This window comes from Trachemys scripta, chromosome 9 (assembly GCF_013100865.1).
Source record: "Trachemys scripta elegans isolate TJP31775 chromosome 9, CAS_Tse_1.0, whole genome shotgun sequence".
Lineage (NCBI taxonomy): Eukaryota > Metazoa > Chordata > Testudines > Emydidae > Trachemys > Trachemys scripta.
The window spans coordinates 5,260,252-5,283,257 of record NC_048306.1 but is presented as its reverse complement, the minus strand read 5'-3'; the positions used below and the strand labels follow the sequence as shown (position 1 = coordinate 5,283,257).

Here is a 23,006-nt window from a genome sequence, read left to right as displayed (position 1 = left end):
AACAGGTCACTGGCATGAAAATAAAACCCTTCCCATTGATGTATATTTTTTTGCCACCTGCTAACTGGAGCAATGAATCCTTTTGAATGGAATGTCTTATACACTGGATAGTGAGTGCCTGCTACCTGGGATAACTGTGAATGTGTACTGCATGCCAGGTGGTAAGTGCAGAACATCCTGGTTTTGGCCCCTTTGCTGTTAAAGTATTTACACTCTCGGGCCCATTAGCTTAGATAACTAAAATGGCAGTGAAATCATTCCTTCCCTCCAAACAAGTGACAAAACTCTGAATGATTTCAAGGGGAGCAAGATCTGACCCTCATGCAACCATCACACAGTTCTTCCTTTCATGTCCATAGCGTCCTGCTCTGAATGGGTACATGAACCTTTTTCCAACATCTGTTGCCAGTTTAACCCCACTAAGCTAAAAGGAAGCTGAACAAATCAACTCCAAAACCTCTTCCTGTATTTGAAATGCCACAAAGATGCTTAGGGGTTTTTGACCATTTAATAATCACTGTCGTTGCTTACCAGAGTGGGCCAGTAAGACTGGGATTCTAAAATGTTTCGTGTTAAACTGACATAGTTCCTTTTTTACAGCTCTTTGATGCACGCGATCTGTATGCCGGAGAAAATTTCTCCAAGGTGCTGAGTACCTTAGCAGCTGTAAACAAAGCTACTGAAGGTATGAAAACTTTTATCTTTTTTTTTTTTTTAAATACTACCTCTAAGTATGGTCTGCTATTTTTAGTAACTCATGATTTCTAATTATTGTCAAAAGTCTGGCAGACAGAACTGCCCACCTGGAGCATGTGGTACAGTGGGATTAACATTTGCATTTCTAGTGATTTAGGACTGAAATGTGCTGCCTGAGATATGTATTTTGGGGGTTAGAATCTTGTTTACATGGTTCTGGCTGTATAGATGGATCTTCAAGTGCATCAGCATAAATGGGCCTTAATATAAATGAGACTCTAACCCCAACAAATGCAAGCATCGAATTTTAAATGGTAGATTTTAAAGTTTGAACAAAAAAGCAGACCCATACGCATTGGACATTTGTCAAATGTCTAAACACACAGAATTGCCAGACGCTCAGTCCAATGTGTCAGTGACCTTTGCTGTCCCTAGTGTAGGTATGTGAAGTGTGTGTCCCTTCTCCATATTTAGCTGTTCTCTAAAATTTTCCTCATTCTTATTTTCTGTCAAATCAGATATAAAGTGAGAAGGTTCAAAAGCAAACTGCTAAATATCATGAGTGTGGAAACAGTCTTACTTTATCAGGTAGAATCCCCTGCACCCCGTACTGACCGTAGGAAAGAATTACATTCCTGGCACAAAGCAACAGAGGGTCCTGTGGCACCTTTAAGATTAACAGAAGTATTGGGAGCATAAGCTTTCGTGGGTAAGTCTTGCATCTGAAGAAGTGAGGTTTTTACCCATGAAAGCTTATGCTCCCAATACTTCTGTTAGTCTTAAAGGTGCCACAGGACCCGCTGTTGCTTTTTACAGATTCAGACTAACACGGCTACCCCTCTGATTCCTGGCACAGTCTATTCTGGAGGGTGTGAGAGGAGCAGGATGCCTTAATGGGTAGGTTTGGCGAGAGATCTGCATTTCACAGATCTGAAAAGAGGTTGGAGGTGGGAAGGTAGTTATGGCCCCAATCTTGCAACTGGATCTGCACAGGCAGACCTCTGTGCCCAGTGGCAGGATTGGGGCCCAGAGAATTCTGCAAGGTTACAAATGGCATACTTTAAAGCCTCTCATATTTCCTTATTATGTTGCAAATTGCATCTTAGGTTATTCACACAGAAAGAATTTTAAAATCCAATTTGCATTTCTCTCAGGGTGGGAAGGGACAATATGCCCACTCTTGCCTAATTAGTTGTGCTGTCAAGTCCTCTTGCACTATTGCAGTGCTGCAGGGGAACACTGACATACAAGGAAGAAACCTTCTCATTGGAATTAAAATGCTATAGAAACATTTTTGCTGAGCTGAGGTTGTATAAAACCACATTTATACAAACCCTAATTTGGGGGCCTGAGTTGACCTGACAATGCCCCTTTAAAAGAGGTCTCCCTTTCCTGAATGATGCTCCTCTTAGAAAAGAAAATACAAGTTCTTACCTCCAGGTCTCCAGCTGATCCACTGCTTCAGCTGGTTAGTCAGCTGTCTGAGAAACCCAGGAACAGCAATTCATCCTCAGTGCATCTTCTTAGTGGGCCTATTAAATGAGAAGACCTCATGGGGCCAATTCAGAAGATCCTTGTGGGCCAATGGGATGCTAGTACAAAATGCAGGTCAGTTGGAAGGTATGCAAGGCAAATTTGCATGAAAACAGGATCTTTTGTTTTCAGTTTTCATCTGCTCTGGTGCTTTTCCCCACCTGAACTCAGAATCCTCTCTGATATTGGCTGGTTGGCTTTTGAAATTATTATGACCATCACAAATGAAGATTTATTTCAGCCAAAGGGTGAACTGCAGGACCAGATAAACATTTAAGAAACAAAGATCCTGTTTTCAGCCAGTTGAAACCATCTCTTGTATCCATTAATTCCTTAGTGCCTTTGGATGTACACAACATACATCAAGCAAAATAGTTCCCATATGGCCTCAGCATATGTCCTACATCTCAGAATTGGAAAGGAAGAAAGTCTGATATGGTAGAAGAAATGTTACCAAACATAATGTAATTGGAAAAAGTTCTGTAGTGTCATCAAACTTCATAACAAGTGATGTAATTATAGAGCTAGTGCTATATGCTATACTCTGGATTGTTGCATTAGCTATTATTATTATTATTTATTATGAAAATGTAAATAACAAGAGGACTATTTGCCAGCAAACTAGATGTTTTAGGAAAGAAGGTTTCTGCCTAATACATTTGGGAGATCATTCAAGACTATTATAATCTGTGTCTGCTGTATATGTCTCAGGTATTTCCATAGCGCCAATCCTTACAGTGTTTATGGTCTAATAACAATAGTTTTACATTGATATAGCACATTTCTGTCCGAAACCTTTTACCAACTATTTACATATAGAACATCTGAAATGCATCCACCCCGGGGGGGGGGGGGGGGAGGTGGGGAGAGGGAGGGAGCAGAGGGCACCAACTATCTGGAATGCAGTAGGCTGCATAACAGTGAAAATCTATTTTGTCTTGTGAATTTTAGTGCTTTTGCTTTCATGAGCACTGCTTGCTGGGGATAAGCTGTCTCACTTTCCCTACACATCTGTGCCCATGCAGCTGCAGGGCCAAAGCACTATTGCTGCATTCACCCACTTCGGAAGCTAGTCGCCCCACGAGCCTGCATGAACATGGTAACAGAAGACGTTGTTCATACAGTCGTTGTAAAAGTTGGAGCCTCGCTCTGCTGTGTAATAGTCACTGTCGTGACTTTACCAAAGGGGCCAGTGAAACTGGGATCAGAGGAAGTTTCATGATAAACATCAGTTGAACACGCGCTTTTTCTGTTAAAAGTTAGCGTAGCTTGATGCCTGTGACATTATTAATTGCTCAGAGGGAGAAAACCTTTGGGAAAAGGAGAGAGGTAAAAAGCTATAGTTCTAAAATGTCAAACCATTTGGTGGCTTGGCCCAGTTCCCAGGAAACAGGAGACCTTGTCTCAGAAACCACTGCCACAGATGGCACAGATTGGCTCCCAGGTGTGTGGTCTCACCAGAGAGGCCCAGGACTGAGTGGAGCACTGGGATGAAACGCCTCCTCACCCTGGGGTCCCTCCAGTTTGGACTGAGTCATCTTAATGGGACAGTGCAGGGAAGCTTGCCCTGATGCTGCCTGGCTGTCCTGTGGATAACAGAGGTTCCCCTTAGTGGCTGATCTGAGCACATACTTACCCACATACATTCCTCATGCAGAGGACTTTGTGCTCGCTTTCAATGCAGTTGCACACCCAGACCAGTGTATATTTGTGAAGCCCACATGCGTGGTGACTTCATGGATGCAGTCGTGCAAGGTAACTCTGATTTTCCATAATAGTGTGTAAAGGTAGAATGCAGGAGCTCTCTGCATTGCATAGCAAGTGTTAGGCTTTCATTTTAGGGGAAAAAAGCAGGCTATAATAATATGATCTATCAGGCTGTGATGATATGCCTAAAATAGTATCATCCGGCTCTGAACAGAAAACTCAGCTAGTTTAACCATATTTTGACAACATATGGTGAGCTACACGCGGCACCATTCCATTTTGGAGCAGGCGAAAAGTAGGATGTCAATTTGATGTAACATAAATGATAGGTTTTGCTGCCAAACTGTCAGAGTCAGTTTTACATTTGTCCCTGGATATTTACATACATACAGAACTAGTAATACAAGGAGGTAAAACTTTAAAATCTACAGTAACCAAATAATTTTCTTGATACTGTTGTTCATGACTTGGATAGGTTGAGGACTAGAGACTTGTGGTTTATGTACTCTGTCTTTTCAAAACAAATCATGGGGAAAACCATCTAAAATTGGCCACATGCCAGTCCTGCCAGTTTGCCCACCCTCAGAACACTGAAAACAGCTGAAACCAGTCTGATCAAATGTCAGTACGTTTTAGAGAAAAACACCCTGTCTTTGCAAAGTGGGTTTTCATCCTGTTATTGCTACCAACAGTACAATTCAAAGAGCTAAGAATTAGATTTCACTTTGTGTGCATCAGGCAATCCGATTACATGGGGGTGAGGAAAAGAAGGAGTGGTAGAATTAGTCATGAACATTGCCACAGATAAGGTGGTACGCAATGTAGCCGCTGTTTGTCGCCATGAGAGAGAGCTCTCCCACCAACAAAAAACTTCCACCCCCAATGAGGAGCGGTAGCTTTGTTAGCAGGAGAGCGTTCCTGCCGACAAAGCGCTGTTCATACCAGCACATTTTGTCGGCAAAACTTTTATCTTTCAAGGGTATGTTTTTTTTAAACACCTCTGAACGACAAAAAGTTTTGTCATTCAGTTGCCAGTGTAGACAAAGCCTTAAATGATCTGGAAAAAGGGGTAAACAGTGAGGTGGCAATATTTGCAGATGATACAAAACTACTCAAGATAGTTCAGTCTCAGGCAGATTGCAAAGAGCTACAAAACTGTGTGACTGGGCAACAAAATGGCAGATGAAATTCAATGTTGATAAATGCAAAGTAATGCACATTGGAAAACATAATCCCAACTATACATATACAATGATGGGGTCTAAATTAGCTGTTACCACTCAAGAAAGAGATCTTGGAGTCATGGATAGTTCTCTAAAAACATTCACTCAATGTGCAGCAGCAGTCAAAAAAGCGAACAGAATGTTGGGAATCATTAAAAAAGGGATAGATAATAAGACAGAAAATATCATATTGCCTCTATTTAAATCCATTGTATGGCCACATCTTGAATACTGCATGCAGATGTGGTCGCCCCATCTCAAAAAAGATATATTGGAATTGGAAAAGGTTCAGAAAAGGGCAACAAAAATGATTAGGGGTATAGAATGGCTTCCGTATGAGGAGAGATTAATAAGACTGGGACTTTTCAGCTTGGAAAAGAGATGACAAAGGGCATGGATATGATAGAGGTCTATACAATCATGACACATGTGGGGAAAGTAAATAAGGAAGTGTTATTTACTCCTTCTCATAACACAAGAACTAGAGGTCATCAAATGAAATTAATAGGCAGCGGGTTTAAAACAAAAGGAAGTATTTCTTCACACAACACACAGTCAACCTGTGGAACTCTTTGCCAGAGGATGTTGTGATCAAGACTATAACAGGGTTTAAAAAAAGAACTAGATACATTCATGGAGGATAGGTCCATCAATGCCAGGATGGGCAGGGATGGTGTCCCTAGCCTCTGTTTGCTGGGAATGGCGAGAGGGGATGGATCACTTGATGATTGCCTGTTCTGTTCATTCCCTCTGGGGCCCCTGGCATTTGGCCACTGTTGGAAGACAGGATACTAGGCTAGATGGACCTTTGGTCTGACCCAATATGGCTGTTCTTATGTTATATTTAAACGGAATCAGAGTACCTACAGCAAGCCTTTAAATCCCCTATACTTTACAGCTTCTTGAAATGATAACATCTGCCTTTGCTTCATTTGCAAATGACAGCATGTGAAACTCACATGATTTGATTATTTTTCCGATAACATGGAAACGTGACACAGTAGCAGAGGGTTAATGAGAGCGATAATTTCTTTAAACATGATTTCTGTGCTTGGAAGCATACGAGTGAAAATTCTGTTGTGCAGGGACCAGATAGTTCATGGGATTGAAAGTGGTATAAGCAGTTTCTAATACTTATGCCGCTGGTTTAAATGTATCTCAGGTCTTTAGTGACCAACAGGTTTTTATCACCTGACAAATATTGTTAGTGGCTAGAGTAGAAACAAGTACTGTAAACGTATTGGTCATGAAATATAGCCATAAATACCAGCCACCCACTTATCTCCCACATCTTATGCAGGTGGCATTGAGAATAGAGACCAAGAACTTAATTCCAAAACTGCAAGCTCTGTCTGTTGGAACAGAGGAAGAATCTCCACTAGCTGTGTGTAGGAATTTATTTTTCCTGTAGTTTTCTGTCAGTCATTAGAGAATGACATATCATAATCTCTTATCATGCTAAAATGTAGCACATTTTAAACTATTTATTTACATGGTTAATGGCATTGGTCCAGTCAAAATAAGCACTGCAGCGTTCAGCTGTCTGCTCTGAGCCCCTAAATATTTGGGAACTTTATAGTTCTGTGGATTTATTTGTTCTCTTAATTGTGAGGAAATAGAGACAATTTTGTAAAACACAGATTACATTTCAGTTTGTTTTTCTTTCAACAGATCAGCCATCAGAAAGGCCATGTTCACGTTTATCATCTCATAGCTCGGCTGCCAGCAGCTCCCAGACTAATTTACACGGAACAACATCTATAACTTCAAAAGTGTTAAGGAGACAGTCGAAACCTGTGGTACTCTTGATTTAAAATCTAATATCAAGCATAATGGTGACAACCATTCATTGATCTATCATAGAAAGAGGGAGCACATTCTTGTGACTAGAGCAGAGGACTGGGAATCAGAGTTTAAGGCCATGTCTACACTACCCGCCGGATCGGCGGGTAGTAATCGATCTATCGGGGATCGATTTATCGTGTCTCACCTAGACACGATAAATCGATCTCCGAATCGACACCCGTACTCCACCTCGGCAGGAGGAGTAAACGGAGTCGACGGGGGAGCCACGGCGGTCGACTTGCCGCTGTGAGGACAGCTAGGTAAATCGAACTAAGATATTTCGACTTCAGCTATGCAAATAGCGTAGCTGAAGTTGCGTATCTTAGATCGACAACCCCCCCAGTGTAGACCAGCCCTGAGTTCTGTTCCCAGCCCTGCAACTGGATTGTTATATGATCCTGAGCAAGTCAAAGGACTTCTCTGAGCTTCAGCATATCTGTCTGCAAAATGAGTATACTAATACTTATCTGCCTCTCATGCCATTGTGAAGGTTAATTATTGCTTATAAGAGACATTAAGATCCTCTGATGGAAGGTTTTATATAAGGGGGTGATATTATTGCTGTTATAAAAATGCAAACAATAGTATCCTCATGACCTTAGTATAATTTTGGTTACCCCTTGAATTGGTTTCTAATACTCTTTAATGTTTGTTTCCTTAGGAGATGGTCGAAAATGGTAGTTATCAGTTGGTGGTAAAGGCCAGGTTCAATTTTAAGCAGACCAACGAAGATGAGCTCTCGGTGAATAAAGGAGACATTATTTATGTCACCAGAGTTGAAGAAGGGGGCTGGTGGGAAGGTACATTGAATGGAAAAACAGGCTGGTTCCCCAGTAACTACGTCAAAGAAATCAAGTCTGCCGGTAAGCAAATCTTCAGTGGCTCATTGAATAACAGGATAATGCAGTTTGTCCCCTGACGCCTTTCAGGAATTGCAGTTATTTGTTAAGCACTGTTAGCGTGCTCAGTGCTGTACCAGAAATAGTGACCGGAATAGGGATAGAAGGAGACAGCCCTGTCCTTTGCACGCCTTGCTCTGCAGCTTCTTCCCACCTCAACCCAGCACTCCCGTCTGAAACTGCACAGCCCCAATGGCACAGAGTGGGAGCAGAGTAGCTTCCCTGGCTTTAGAAACAGGAAGAGCATGCTGTGCTGTCTCCATGGCATTTGCCTTCAATTTTAAGTGGGGGCCAGTTGGTCTCTCCAGTTTCTAAGCACAGAGCTCGCTTTCTGTTGAGGACCTTTCTATGTGTCTGGTGCATATTTTCCTTTTGATGTAGCCATTCCTGGGAGCAGTATCATGAACGCTCACAATTTTCAGCGTGGAAGCCAGCAATAACTACATGGCCATAGGGAATGATTCCTTTGTTTATATGTAGCTCTGGCTTATTTCACACAGTATGTTTTATCTAGACGCATCTTCAGCTGCAGGCACCATAAGGGAAGAGAACCGGTCTGATGAAATCTTAACTCCTTTCAGTTTTGCCTTGAATTTCCTGTACATTTTCAGAAATTTAACTTTTCAGAATTATGCAACAATCATGACATCAGAACTCATCGTGGTTAACTGCCCTCTTGTGGTTCCAATTCTATTTAAATAGAGCTCCCCATGTTAGATCTGTACGCCTTTGGAGCCACTTTGTGATGATGAATGTTGTATTTTTGGAAACACAGTTTTACCTTTTAATTAGTATTGTTTATTACAGCAGGGTCTAGAAGCCCTAACCAAGATCGGTATATTATTGTACTAGGACGTAGGTATAGTTAGAGACAGTCCCTGCCCTGAAGAGCTTACAATGTAAATAGACAGTGTGTGTATGTGCGGGCGGGGGGGGACGGGACAGGCACTGAGCGAGGAAGTGACTTGCCCAAAGTCACCCAGCAGGTCAGTGGCAGAGCTGGAAATAGGTCTCCTTATTCCCATTCCAGTGCCTGGTCCACTAGCCCACACTGCTTCAGTGTATCTATGAGTTTATTTCACTACTGGTGCAAATAGTGATACATAGAACGCATCGCTTTGATACATGTGGAGTTACAGGCTGCAATATAAACATGGCCATAAGATCAGTCCTTCCGCTATTTCCCTTTGTATAAGGAAAACATAACAGCTGCACCCAGACTTTACAGTGGAGCCGTAGGGTCTGTCTCCACTGCAACCCCGCTTTCCCCCAGCGGCAGCGGGTCTCAGAGCCTGGGTCAACTGAGTCGGGCTTGTACAACGCTAACGCTAGAAGTGTAGATGTTCTTGCCTGGGCTCTGAGACCCACCCTCCTGGCTGGGTCTCAGAGCCAGGCTCCAGCTGAGCGGGAACGTCTGCCCTGCTGGTTTTAGCGGGGTAGTGTGAGCCCCATGAGCCCAAGTCAGTTGACCAAGACTCTGAGACTTGCTGCTGCAGGTTTTTCAAAGAATGAGTCTATCAGGGAAAGCCGGGGGGGGGGCACCCGGGGGAGAGAGGGGCAGGACGATGAAACAAATATCAGTCACATGAAGCAGAAAAATGAAGGTTTCTTAAAGAAAGAGGAAGGGGCCACATTGGAGCTTATCTCCCAGTTAGCCCAAGAGTAGCACGACAGCCTTTTGATCTGTAGATCTGTTCGCCTCCAATCCTCCCTCTAGTACCCAGCTGAAGGAGCTCCATGGGGTGCTAGGGATTCACTGACAAAGGCTGCAGGGCAAGAGTAGCAGTAATAAGTAGCCTGTATGCCAGCTCTAGGCCCTGCCTATCTGGAGGTGGAGATGGACTAGAGACTCCACATAGCTGCTGAACCTGTAACCTCACCCTGCCTCCTGACCCTCCCCCCCATTCCCGCATCCTGGTTCATGTGCTCATGCCAGGAGCCCGTCCTGAGCTGGGCATGCAGAAGGGATTGGCTGTGTTTGTCAAGGGCCTCCAGGCGTATGGAGGAGGGGGCAGGTTTGGGCTGTCAAGCAGGAAGCAGTTACCTGTTCGCCCGGTAACTGCAGACTGGCTTGTGACGTTTGAGTGGAGGTGGGGGGTGGTTTCAGGGAGCTGTTTTTCCCGCCCCCCTTGTGCGCTGAGTTTTGGAATCTGGTTTCAGCAGATTTTTAAAGAGTGGGGAAAGTTTTCAAAGGTGAGAGTTTAAAGTTAGGCCTTTAGATCCATATTTAGGCACCTGCCTGATCCAACTCTCATTAAGTCAACTGGAGTCTTTCCATTGACTTCAGTGGAGCTGAATCAGACCCTTTGTGGCCAGAATTTTGGAGGTGAGCACGGGCTGTTGCCATGGGTTTTTTCCTATTTTGGGGATAGATGGACCTTGTGCTGGCCCTCTGCACAGGCTTGACAATAGCCCAGTGTGGACAGGCCCAATTTGTATAGAGAGCCAATGAACCAAACTGCAAACCCGGTATAGGATGGAAACCACTTCAACCCAGGGGGGGCAACAGCAGCCCCTGCGCCCTTAGCTCCAGCACCTATTGGCAGGCCCTGTGCCCGCTGTTCTGCTAACATCTTGCAAGGTTGACCCTGTCATGCAGGCACTGCTCGTTGTGCCAGGCTTCATGGAGGGTTTGCAGTCTGCACAGAAGGGGACGGCACTAAAATGGCCTGGGTTCTTCACCTGTGACGTCTGCCAAGACATGGACTCTGGTATCCCGAGGGAAAAAGCCAGTACATACATGCACCCCTATCCCCTAAAGCAAGTTAAAGCTCAGAAAGGGCCTGAACCAAAGCCCTCTAGGCCAAGTTAATAGAGGCTGCAGATAAATTTGTTGCAGGTTTATAATTAAAGTCTCTATATAACACGACAGCAGATGTTAGAACACAGACATTAACTCTCATTGATTCAGTTACCTTTGCAGCTTGATTGCATCTGCAGAAGAGTGTCGCTCTGCCTTTTTGCAGTGCTGCAGTCACATGATGCTATTTGCGCTCGCGCTGTATCCTCAGTATATTTTTGGGGCCATAATGTCTACCGGTGTGGAGTAAAGCATCATCGAGTGTTTTGAGTGATGCACAGGGACCCTCCGTGGAGGAGACAGGAAATGCTGCAAGGGCAATAAATAGAAAATACAACAAGCTGCAGTCTGAAATATGCTCAGTTTATCAGTTTCAGCTTCTCCCCTATTTGTGTGACTGAGTGTGCGCTTTGGAGATTGCAAGAAGAGCACACACAGGACAAAATACCACTGTCTGTTCTGCCTGGCAACTCTCAAGCTCTTCCTACATGTTCAGAGCTCCCACTAACACCAAAGGGAGCTTGGTACACCAAAGGAATGCAGGAATGAGCCCGTGGGCAGCCCATGTATGGGCGGATTACCTGTACAGATGGAGGAGCAGGGCATACCATCAAACCCGTTCTTCTAGACAGAGGAAACAACGCCCGAAATGGAAACGCCTCCTGGCAATTACCATGAATTGCACAGTCATAATGTGATTTCTTAGGCCCTTAAAGTTAAGAGCAACTAAAGGCAGAGGTATTGTTCTCTTCCTTGTGAACCCACAGCGATTTGTCACTGCATGTTGTTGGCATGGTTAGCTTTTTCTAGGGAAAAGAGCAGTGCAACAGTGACTATGAAGTGCTTGGGGAGGGGACAGACCAAATAGATAAAAGGGGCTACTGTGAGTCATCTTAGCAAATGGACGTAAGGGAAAGATGTTCTGTAGGTTGAACTTTGAGCCTTTCAGCTTTGGTCTGTTCCTCCCTTAATTTCAGTGAGGATTTTGCCTTTCAAAGGACTGCAGGGTTGGACCTCAACTTGCAACTTCTATTAAGGTGTGTTTAAATAAATCATGAATTAGAGATGGCCCACAGCAAAGCCCAGAAACCCAGAAGTCCCCAGAGTTAGAGTGTATGAAATCTGAATTCTGCGGATTGGCTGAATCAAAACGCCTGCTGCAAAACCCCCCAGCTGTTGCACGGTTGCCAGTTATTTCAGAAAAAACTTGTAAATACAGTATCATAGACTGGCTGTGTTGCAGTTCTGTCCAGACTTACACAGCTGTCAGTTTCGTGCATGCATTCACTTTGCTTCAGGTTTCATTTAAAAACCCCTGCAATTGGGCTTCTCTTTTTTTTTTTTCTGTGACCTTGTGACTTTTTGCAGTCTGCTGGACAAGATACAGATGTGGATTTTCCTGATAGGATGATGGCAGTTCTGCTTTATAATTTACAGGGTTTTTTGTTGTTTTTGTTCAGATAAACCACTCTCTCCCAAAGCATTAAAAGGACAGGAAAGCCCTCAACTTACAAAGAATTATTATACGGTGGTAAGTTTTAAAGCATTGATCATATGTTTTAATAAGCAGAGCATTATTTTTATCCTCCTGACCAGATCCTCAGCTGATATAAATTGTCGCAGCTTCACTGAAGTCCTTGGAGCTAATTTAATTTATGCCAACCGAGGATCTGGCAGTTTGTGTTTAAATTTAACTATTGAGACTTCACCAGTTCAAGATGTCTGCTTGGCTATCGAGAACGACACATATAAAATGCTACAGTATGTGAGAGAGAGAAACTCAAAATAGAGAGCCCAGATAGAAGAGCAAAGATGGAAGTTTAGTAAGTTGCGAGATTGGTATTTAAAAAAAAAAATTTTTGTTCCATTTTATTATTTCTGATGTAAATTATGTATCGTCGTATAAGTCAGAAGATAATCGGGTTTGTGATGGAGCAAGGCAAAATTAAACTGAGAGGTAAAATAAGCATTGCCCCATGGCATAAGAGAGAGTTAAAATATCTGCATTTGGACATACAGACTGGATGGCAGAGGTTAAATGCATTTGTCAGTATAGCAAAATATATTTTGTACAAACCAGCTGAAACAGCACATGCCCAGTGCTGAAAACCTGGACTAGGAACAGCCTCATCTGTCTCTAGAGCTTGATCTACAGTAAGAAAGCTGCTGTTCGCTGACAAAGGGTAACTGCAGTGGGTCTTGCTGCACCAGTGCTGAAAAAAGATTAACTGCCAAGGTAGGCAGGCGAGGCGTGAACCAACCATCAAGTGATGACTGAGCCGTGGTCTGGGCTGAAACAGTGTTGAACTTAGTCCTGTCTACTCTTGCAGTTAAACTGTTTTGATCTAGCACTAGTCCAGTTGCATGTGATTTGTGTGTAGTTACTGTGCCTGCATGCTTCCCCAGTCAGTATTGGCATAGCCAAATAGCCACTTATGCATGCAAATGGCCTTTTGTGGGGGCAAATACCTAATCTGCCTGTGCATTTACATTATGTTCCAATAGCATAAAAGAGAAGTCAAGAAGGAGCAGCTTCTAAGGTTTATTTTTACTGCTTTCCTGGGACACTCTGCACCTTGTGAGATCAAATCTGTAATTTGAAACCTCGTGCCAGTTTTGCACAGTTTCTGTCTTGCATTAGCATGTTCTTCAGGCATTAATAAGTCAGAGGTGGATTTAAAATATGTTTCCAGGTTGCTCTGTTGTTGGAAGCTGATGTTGTAGTCACGCACCTAGTCATTAGTGCTGAGATCTGCTCTTTGTTTTCTCTCTCTCACTGTAGGTACTGCAAAGTATTCTGGAAACAGAACGTGACTATGCTAAGGAACTACAGGCACTTCTGGGAACTTACTTGAGACCCCTCCAATCCTATGACAAGTAAGACCCAAGTCAGTCTGTGATGACACAACACTTCAAAGCCTTTTCACTTTTGAATATTTAGGGACCATTTCTGCTCTTTAAAGGTTCTCATGCAAAACCTCAGAATGTCTCTGTGATCAGGAAAAGAAAGCTTGTGATAGCTTCTGACTCTTCCTTTTCCTGCATTTTTGTGTAGACATCTGATTGTGTGATGGATGGTTAAATATGCAATTTTGATAGATATGATCACTACAGGCTCATACATGGAATTGTTCTCTCACGTGTATTCCCCTCCAATGGGCCTTATTTTGGCTGCTCAACTTCAAATGGGACCTCCTAGTCATTTCTTCAGTGGGCATTATTCAGACCAGGCTATGATCTAGGAATTGCATTGATTCTGGTTAGTCTGGCTCTTGTTTATTCTGAACTTGCTAACTAGTAAGCATTGCCCCGCTCTCTGTACATTGATCTGCTTGAAGTGTTTTCTTGTTCTCTACACATCATCCTGCAGTTATTGATAGCCAAAGTGATGTACGGACAACTGAGGGTCATTGTCAGGGTCTAGGTGCAGAAATAAGACATAGTCCAAAATGTTTTCCATCACTATCATGAGAAAAGCTGATGTGAATTTCAGATTCTATCTACATCCAATCACAAACTTAGGATTTTATCAAACCTTTGTCTTTCATTTGTCCAAACAATGACATGTAGATATCTCTCGTCACTGTGCATAAATTATTCCAGTCTCAGTAACCTGTCTCTTAGGCTTACTGCATTGGCTTTATAATCATCTGTCCTAGGTAGCAGCATAAATAGGCACAACATGCATGCTTGGATAATTCCATCTAGTAGAGCCAGCCACCCTCTCTTTAGAAGTTGTGCAGTTGTAACCGCAGCGTAGCGGTATCTCTGGATTCTGATGCTGCATACTGTGAGGAGAACGTAGAACTCCAGTAGGTTACAAGCGCAGAGGTCAAACACATAGCCTTTTTCCAGTTTGGAGAGTTCTGAGGACAGAATCTCAAGCCCTTCATATTTATTAGGGGAACAAAGTTTCTGGTTTTTAAGTCACATAGTGTCCAGATTCCCTCAAACCTTTGGAACTATTTGTGTGGATAAATTCAGCAATGGAAAAGTCTCAAGACCCCAGCCTTTCTTCCCCACAGGATGCATGTTGGCCTTCTTAGTCACAGTTCTTATCCTGGGATCCAGGGCACAACACAAGGTGATGTGACTTCCTCGTATTGCTGTAACAATCGTATCTAGAAGTCTGATTTATCACAGAACTGTAGAGAGCACAAAGGGGAGTAAGGCTGAAATGACCGAGGGTGCTGAGATGATGATGGGAAGACTAGCAGGAAGTGCAGGGAGCACAGAGATTGTCATTGTAATTTGTATGCAATAGCTCCTAAATGCTAGGTGCTCTACAAAGTCCATCCCTGGAAGACGTTACAATCTAAAGCTCCAATCTTGCAACATGAGTCAGGGTTGGCCTGCCTATGAATACTATTCTGCCTGTATCTCTGTGTCTACATCCTCCTTCTCTGCCCCCAGAAGAAATCCTGTCTATATCAATGAGGACAATTAAACAGTGTGAGACGATTACGGGATTAAAATACAATTCAGTTAATCCTTGATAGCGAACATCTTCTATAAGGTATTATTTGTGTATCATGAATTTTGGTTTTGTATTTCATTACATTAATTCGTGTTTCTGTTGGAACAAATATTTTAAATCTCCCATATTTTGAACAGGTTATTTGGAGATGTTCTCAGATGTTTTTTTTTTTTTTTAATAAGAGATTTGTTTTGAATCACTCCAAAGTACCTGTCAAGTACTATTCAGTATTTTAATTCTTTCAGGCTAAGCGTGGTGGATATTGCATCTTTACTGGGAAATTTTGAGGAAATATGTTCGTTTCAGCTAACACTGAATCAAGCCTTGGAAGAATGTGCAAAGTAAGCATCTGCCATTGCAATTAAGGGTGATGAGTTACTAACCTGTGGTTAAAAATAATACAAAGGCCTATTTATTAACCTTGCTCCTAGCTACTGTCTGTACATTTGTTTTAATGTAGAAGAAAATAGGAGGAGCTAGAGAAGGCTGCCATCAGTGCTCAGAGGGTAAGAGAAGGTAATAGAAATAGTGATGTGTACCTCTGAGGTGTCTTCTTAACTGCCTTGCTTAGAAACAGAAAGTTAAGACTGGCATTTGCCTTTAGGAGACTGATGCCAAGTCCCATTGGAAGTCAGGGGAAACTAGTTGTCTAACTCTCGTAAGCCTTTTTGAACAGTATCAGTCTAAATCTTTTCCTTTCATCCCAAGCGAATGTACCATCCCCAGCTGTCAATGTGACCAGGGCAGAGCCTGGGCTAGAACTGGGAGAAATGGATAGTTCTGTCTCATCCCTCTTACTGGGGATGGCTGAAAAGAGAAAAAGAAAGATGACTAACGGGATAGGGGTGGGGGGAAGCTGGTCAAAATAGCAGAATCATTTCAGACTCTGGGCTTCCTTTCTCTCTCTCATCTCCTATTCAAGCACTGCACAGAGCTTCTGAGGGAAGGAGCCATGCAGGACAGAGGCTCCTTTGCCCCAAAGCAACAGGCCAGAGATGTCAGAGAGAACACTCACACTTCATTAAGCAGCCACAGCAGAGACCTGAGAGGCACTTCCATGTGGGTCCTCAGCTATGGAGTGTTTGACCAGCTAAAGTTACAGCATCCCAGCTAGAACTCTGAGCTAGAGCTGTCACTGAAGGCTCGACGTGTGTTCTGTCTTAGGGTGGGCTAAGCACTCTACATCAACTAACAGATGTATTGGAGCATAAGCTTTTGTGGGTGTTAGTCTATAAGGTGCCACAGGACTCTTTGTTGCTTTTTACAGATCCAGACTAACACGGCTACCCCTCTGATAATTGACACTCTACATCAACGGCTCTCAACCTTTCCAGACTACTGTGCCCCTTTCAGGAGTCTGATTTGCCTTGTGTACCCCCAAGTTTCACCTCACTTAACAAACAACTTGCTTACAAAATGAGACATAAAAATACAAAAGTGTCACAGCACACTGTTACTGAAAAATTGCTGACTTTCTCATTTTTACCATATAATTATAAAATAAATGAATTGGAATATAAATACATTTCAGTGTATAGTATGTAGAGCAGTATAAACAAGCCATTGTCTGTATGAAATTTTAGTTTGTACTGACTTTGCTAGTGCTTTTTATGTAGCCTGTTGTAAAACTAGGGGAAATATCTAGATGAGTTGATGTACCCCCTGGAAGACCTCTGTGTATCCCCATGGGTACGTGTATCCTTGGTGAGAACCACTGCTCTACATAGCTGAATTTCTACCACAGCTAGCACTGACAGCTGGTTATGAAATACAGTGTGTCCATTTCACTGATGCTTTGTCATGTCTGGGGACCTGGCTCATTAACTCTTGTTTCAATGACATGCTCTGAAGATGTTGCTGCTTCTATTTGCAGGCTTCCCGAGAACCAGCAGAGAGTGGGAGGCTGTTTTATGAACCTGATGCCACAGTTCCGATCTCTGTACCTCACGTATTGCGCTAACCACCCTTCTGCTGTTAACGTGCTAACCCAACACAGGTCAGCAACGGCTTGTGTCGAAAGAGCAAACCATCCGTTTTTTACCAATGCCAAGTCCAGCCAGGGCCTTTGCCTGGGATCTCAACAACAGGGATCCAAAGGCGACATGATTGCACGGAGCCTTTCCAAAGACCCTGTGTGTGCAGAGGAACCTGCCACCATGCAGAGCAACCTGTGCTCACCTGCCTCCCCGGCAAGGACATGCAAGCATCTCACATGATACTGACATGCTGATATCAGGGTCTGATCCTGTGAGGTTCAAACACCTTCAACTTGCATTCACTTACTTGAGGGTGCTCCACACCTCTCGGGATCAGGCCCCAAATAAGGCCTGAAGAGGCTTGAAATGGAGGTTTGCTCAGCAAACCACAAAGAGGCCACGCAGTTCTGTACGTGATTACACTAATCACGGCAACATTCTCATTCAAGGTGTGACTCCTGGGGAGACACCTGCCTGTGCCTTAGCTTTATACTGTCAACTGAGAACTAAGAGAGTCCTCTGAGCGGACAGGCTACTGCTGTGTTCCCCGCAGTGCTGCTTAGCTCTCCTGCACACAGCTGTGAACGCAGTGACCTCGGCCCAGGGGCTGAGTTCTGGCATTTTTAAAATGGAGGCCTTTAAAATGTTTCTCTTGTAACACATGTGATTGTAATTTAGCCTAATTACAATCCTGGCTATTGTAAGTGACTCCTTCATTCAGTTCATTAGCCAGAGAATGTTTAAAATGCGCGTCTAACTGATCTGTTTTGGTGAATATGCTGATACACACAAAATGTGCTCTCCAAAGTGTGATGAGCCAAAGCTGAGCATGTTGTGCATGTTGAGTAGGTACCAAGGCCAAAACAGACCATTGTGATCATCCAGTCTGATCTGGAAAACACAGATCATGGAACTTCCCCAAAATAATTCCTAGAGCAGAGCTTTTAGAAAACCATCCAATCATGATTTAAAAATGGCCAGTGATGGAGAATCCACCACGACCCTTGGAACAACTTCCAATGTTTAATTAGCCTCACTGGGTAAAATTTACGCTTTATTTTCAGTCTGAATTTTTCTAGCTTCAACTTCCAGCCATTGGATTGTGTTAGATTGGATTGTGTCCACTGGGTTGTGTTAGCCCTTTCTCTGCTTGATTGAAGAGCCCATTTTTAAGTATTTGTTTCCCATGGAGGTACTTGTAGACTGTAATTAAGTCATTCCTCAACCTCTCTTTGTTCAGCTAAATAGACGGAGCTCTTTGAGTCTGTCACTGTAAGGTGCATTTTCTAATCCTTTAATTATACTTTGGCTCTTCTCTGAACCGTCTCCAATTTAGCAACATTGTTCTTGAAGTGTGGACACAGTCTTCCAGCAGTGGGCACTGGTAACTTAGTGATCTCTATCAAGTGTGTTCTCTAGAAAGGAAACCCTGCTTACTACTCCCAGCGGGTGGTTCAGGCACCCAGCAGCAAATGGATCCAGGGTGCCCATGCCTCATGCCACAGGAGAGAGGCCTAGCGGTGGTAGGCAGAGCCCTGGCAGTGCTTGGCATGCCAACGCTACAGCAGCTTGTAACAACAGCCCCTACTTGCCATCTAACATGAGCAACTGTCATTACAAATGTATTCTCCGGAACTGCACATTGGGCCTGCGTTGTGTCTGGGTCCTGGCACAGGTATGTGGGGGTGGGGGAAGGGTGCTAGGAGCCCTCTCTCACTCCGGACTCCATGCCAAGGCCAGCTGCTGTGGGCGGGAGCACAGGTACTGCTCCTTCCTAGTGTTCCTGGGGCGCAAGTCACCGTAGAGGAACTTGGTTTCCTTCCCCTGCAGAGCTGGCCAGTGCACTAGTGTGGGGAGGTGGCTGCACCTACCCAGGGTGGTTGCACAGCATGCACACACCTGCAGAAGCACCAGAGTTTTCCAGAGGCATGATTGCCTCCCTTCCCACCCCCCCGAACTCTCCTTGGGGAGCAGTGGCCTTGATCTGCCAGAACCCCAGCCTGGCCCTCTCTGGCCCACTGTGTTTGCATCAGCTGGCAAATGTAGAAGAAGCTGGATTTCTTTTGCAATGGAGTGTAGCTCAGAACTGGGCCACTGTTATTTGGACAATGAAGGCATTAGTAAAACATGGCCCTTAGAGGCTGGTGAACTTTCCTCGTCTCTGTTTATAGTGATGAACTGGAGAAGTTTATGGAGAACCAGGGCGCGTCCAACCCAGGGATTTTGATCTTAACAACAAGCCTCAGCAAACCCTTCATGAGACTGGATAAATACGTCACCCTTCTCCAAGAACTGGAGCGGCACATGGAGGTAAATGAAACATAGCGTCTGCCGGGCAGATCATGGGTGGGGTTTTGTGCTGCCAAAAAAACTGCATTGAGAATTGCTTGTACCTGGGGTCCTTCTGTCTACATATTGAGGGGGGCCCCCACTACTGTAGTAACTGAGCACCCCACATGCTTCAACATATTTCTCCTCACACGCCCCTATGAGGTAGGACAGTGCCATCATCCCCAATCTTCTGGCACAGAGGAATTAGAGGCTGGCCCAAGGTCACACAGGAAATTTGTGGCAGAACGAGGAACTAAACTTGGGTCTTCCAAGTCGGAGACTAGCACCCTAACTGCTGGGCCATTCTTACTCTCAGGCCTTATAGCTGTGTCTAATCATGATGCTTAATCAGATTCAAAGTGCTCTACTCTAACATGGGTCAGCTGAGCAGTGAGGGCAGGGCCCAACTGGGTCACAGCCACTGTGCTGTCACCCACATAGAGACTTAGAGCATCAGCTCCCCCTCCTGAAAGCTATAAGCTCTCAGCCACTCATCCTCCAGCACCTTACCCGTGGTGGCCGTGAGCCCTGCCCTCTGGACACTGCAGCAGCAGGAGGGAGCTGTGAGAGGGCAGGGGGCTCTCGGACACCGTGGCAGTGAGGGCTATGAAAGTAGTGGGTGCCTAGGCTAACGAGAGAGGAGGTGAAGAGGTGAGGGCAGCAGATTGGCCAGCAGCCTCATTTTGAGCAGGACAGATTTTGGCCTCTGCCCTGGGTCCCCATGTTGTGTCCTTGAGGAGCTGGACCAAAATAGATGTTTTGTTTGCGATTCTGGTCTGCGGCCACAAGAGGCCACTGCTCCCAGTGTAGCAACCAAAGGCTGCTCTGCTGTTGCGCCGGGCTTCTCCCAGCACAGGTGCACTCATACCAGCGAGGCAGCTGCTCTGCTCAGGCACCAGGAGTATCCATGAACAGACCCTCCCTGTGGCAAACGAGAACCCTGCAGGCAGCAGGAGCACACAGTGGGGAGAGGGCAATGAGGAAGGAGGGGATAGAACCAGGGTGGGGCAGAGGAAGAGTGGAAACGGGGCTAGTGCAGGCAAGGAGGAGCTTGCGGGAAAACTGCTGAGGTACAAGCAGAGCTGGTGGCACCAGATGGGGAGCAGGCCCCTAGAGGGTGGATGGGAGAGGCTGCTCATCCGTTGTGGGGGTGGGGATTTCTGGAGAAGGGTCTGGTGAGGCTCCGGTGTTGGGCAAACCGTCCGGAAGAGGCCTAAGGCAGTTCCCACACAGCTGCTTGTGGAGTTGCTGCTGTCCTGTGTGCTTGCAGCACTGGGTGAATTGGCGAGGAGCTGGGACGCTCTGCGGCAGTCATAGTGGGCCACATGTGCTGAACGCAGGAGGTGGCAGAGAGTCCTGGCACCAGGGCAGGGCTCTGAGAAATGCCCAAAGTAAGCTCAGTTTTGAGGCTTGCTAAATAAGATATTTATATTTTTGGAAAGCTTCTACAGTTCTCCACAAGCTTCCATGTCGCTGGCTTATTTGGAAATTTGGCCCTAGCAAAATGTATCAAATGCTGACAGCAGCAGAGGGGTGAGAGAGGGGAGATCAGGTCGCCTGGTTACGGCACCGGGATAGGATTCAGTCCCAGAGGACACATTTTATCCAGACTTTTTATCCAAAACACAGCTCAGCTCTGGGTGGGCAACTAGAGGCTTGTTCACACCGGGGAAGTGTCCTAAAAATGTCCTACCCTTGTTAACCTAGGTTCAGGTGAGCCGCTGTGTTAAAAACCCTAGTACAGATAATCCATCTGGTTGCTGACGCTGTTTCTGCTCAGGCCAGCTATGTCTGTGTAACGCAGTGGGCTCCCACCTTTTTATTCCCAAGATCACTTTTTGAATTTAAGGGCAATCCAGGATCTATCCCGCCCCTTCCTCAAGGCTCCGCTCCTTCCCCAAAGCCCCGCCCCATTCACTCCATCCCCCCTCTCTCTGTCACCCACTCTCCCCCACCCTCACTCACTTTCATCAGGCTGGGAAAGGGAGTTGGGGTTTGGGAGGGGGTGCAGGCTCTGAGCTGGGGCTAAGGGGTTCATAGTGTGGGAGGGGGCTCAGGGCTGGGGTAGGGGGTTGGGGTGTAGATGGGAATGCAGGGTGCAGGCTCTGTGAAGGAGTTTGGTTGCGGGGGGGGGGGCTCTGAGCTGGGGCAGAGTGTTGGGGTGCAGGAGGGGGTAAAGGGTGCTGGCTCTGGGAGGGGGGCTCAGGGCTGAGGTTCAGGGTGCAGGAGGGGGTATGGGGTGCTGGCTCTGGGAGGGGGCTCAAGGCTGGGGTTTGGGTGCAGGAGGAGGTTTGGGGTGCAGGAGGGGGCATGGGGTGCTGGCTCTGGGAGGGAGCTCAGGGCTGGAGGTTGGGGTGAAGCCTCCCGCTGGGCAGCACTTACCTCCAGCAGCTCCCGGTCTGCAGCTGCTGCTAATGCAGGCTCCCTGGCTCCACGCCACTCCCAGAAGGGGCCAACTTGCCCCTGGGGGTGGGGGCACATGGCTCTGCACGCTGCCCCTCTCTGAAAGCACCGCCCCTGCAGCTCCCATTGGCTACAGCTTCCTGCTGCCAGCCAATGGGTGCTGTGGGAGCGGTGCTTGCAGGCAGGAGCAGCGCGTGGAGGGAGACCCCTGTCCCCACAACCCTCGGGGCTGTGGGGCAGTGCTAGCCACTTCCGGGAGCAGGGTAGGGCCTGGACAGGCAGGGAGCCTGTCTTAGCAGCAGACCCACTGTGCCGCCGGAGATTGCGAGCGACTGGGAGATCCTCTAGGATCGACCAGTTGGTGAGCACTGGTGTAACCCCTGCCTGCTCGGTGTGGCGCCCTGTCCCCCTCAAGTGACACCTCATCCAGCTAGAGATTGATGAGTCGGCCACAGCCTTAGCTAAGCGACATGTGGCTTTTAGCTTATGCAGTAGAGGTTCATAGACTAAACCTCAGAGGTCCCAGGTTCGATCCTGCCTGCTGATGACTGGGGTCTCTCCATGTTACATCTGCTCCAGGGAAAGATCAGCCATGTTTTCTATAGCTGGGCTAAACAGGGCTTAGTCTGGTCTGCACTTTGCACTTCCATTCCTTCCAGCACCATCCCAGCTGTGCATGTCAGCAACGGCTAATGTTTCTAGTGTAGGGCCCAGGCTAGAGAGGGAACGGGGAAAAGAGACACTCCCCTACCACTCTCACTGACTGCTGCCCATGCTTCTCTGACTGCATGCCCACAGCGGTTGTGGCCAACACTCTAACCAAGGTGAGAGAAGAGCTGGAGGGTTGGTCAGACACAGATCACCTCTTTGTGTTGGTTTCTAGATTGTGAACATGGTGAGTGGGTTTCTACGTGCCGCACGTTGTATGAGTGTATAAATCAAGGTGATAAGTAAATGTGATAGAAGTGGGAGTGGCTGTATGTTGTGAGCTTAATTTGTGCTGGGGCTTGCCAGGGCTTGCTGCATCACTTATGAAAGTAAAAAAATTTTGCTTGAGCCCCCAGCACCTATTCGTTTGAGTCCCAGCACCTGTTTTGTTATAAATTAAGCACTATT

At 45.6% G+C, this 23,006-nt stretch overlaps 1 protein-coding gene across 7 annotated transcripts in view; it reads left to right on the top strand.

Moving 5' to 3' along the window:
• The window catches only part of ARHGEF6 (Rac/Cdc42 guanine nucleotide exchange factor 6), a 55,593-nt gene that overhangs the window by 10,528 nt on the left and 22,059 nt on the right, over positions 1-23,006 (top strand). For all 7 annotated transcript variants that reach the window (XM_034781361.1, XM_034781357.1, XM_034781362.1 and 4 more), the window contains 8 exons: positions 601-685; positions 6,831-6,958; positions 7,666-7,867; positions 12,164-12,234; positions 13,486-13,580; positions 15,426-15,521; positions 17,054-17,176; positions 19,328-19,466. In XM_034781361.1, the coding sequence (XP_034637252.1) occupies positions 601-685; positions 6,831-6,958; positions 7,666-7,867; positions 12,164-12,234; positions 13,486-13,580; positions 15,426-15,521; positions 17,054-17,176; positions 19,328-19,466 (939 nt within the window). The remainder of the gene's footprint in view (positions 1-600; positions 686-6,830; positions 6,959-7,665; positions 7,868-12,163; positions 12,235-13,485; positions 13,581-15,425; positions 15,522-17,053; positions 17,177-19,327; positions 19,467-23,006) is intronic.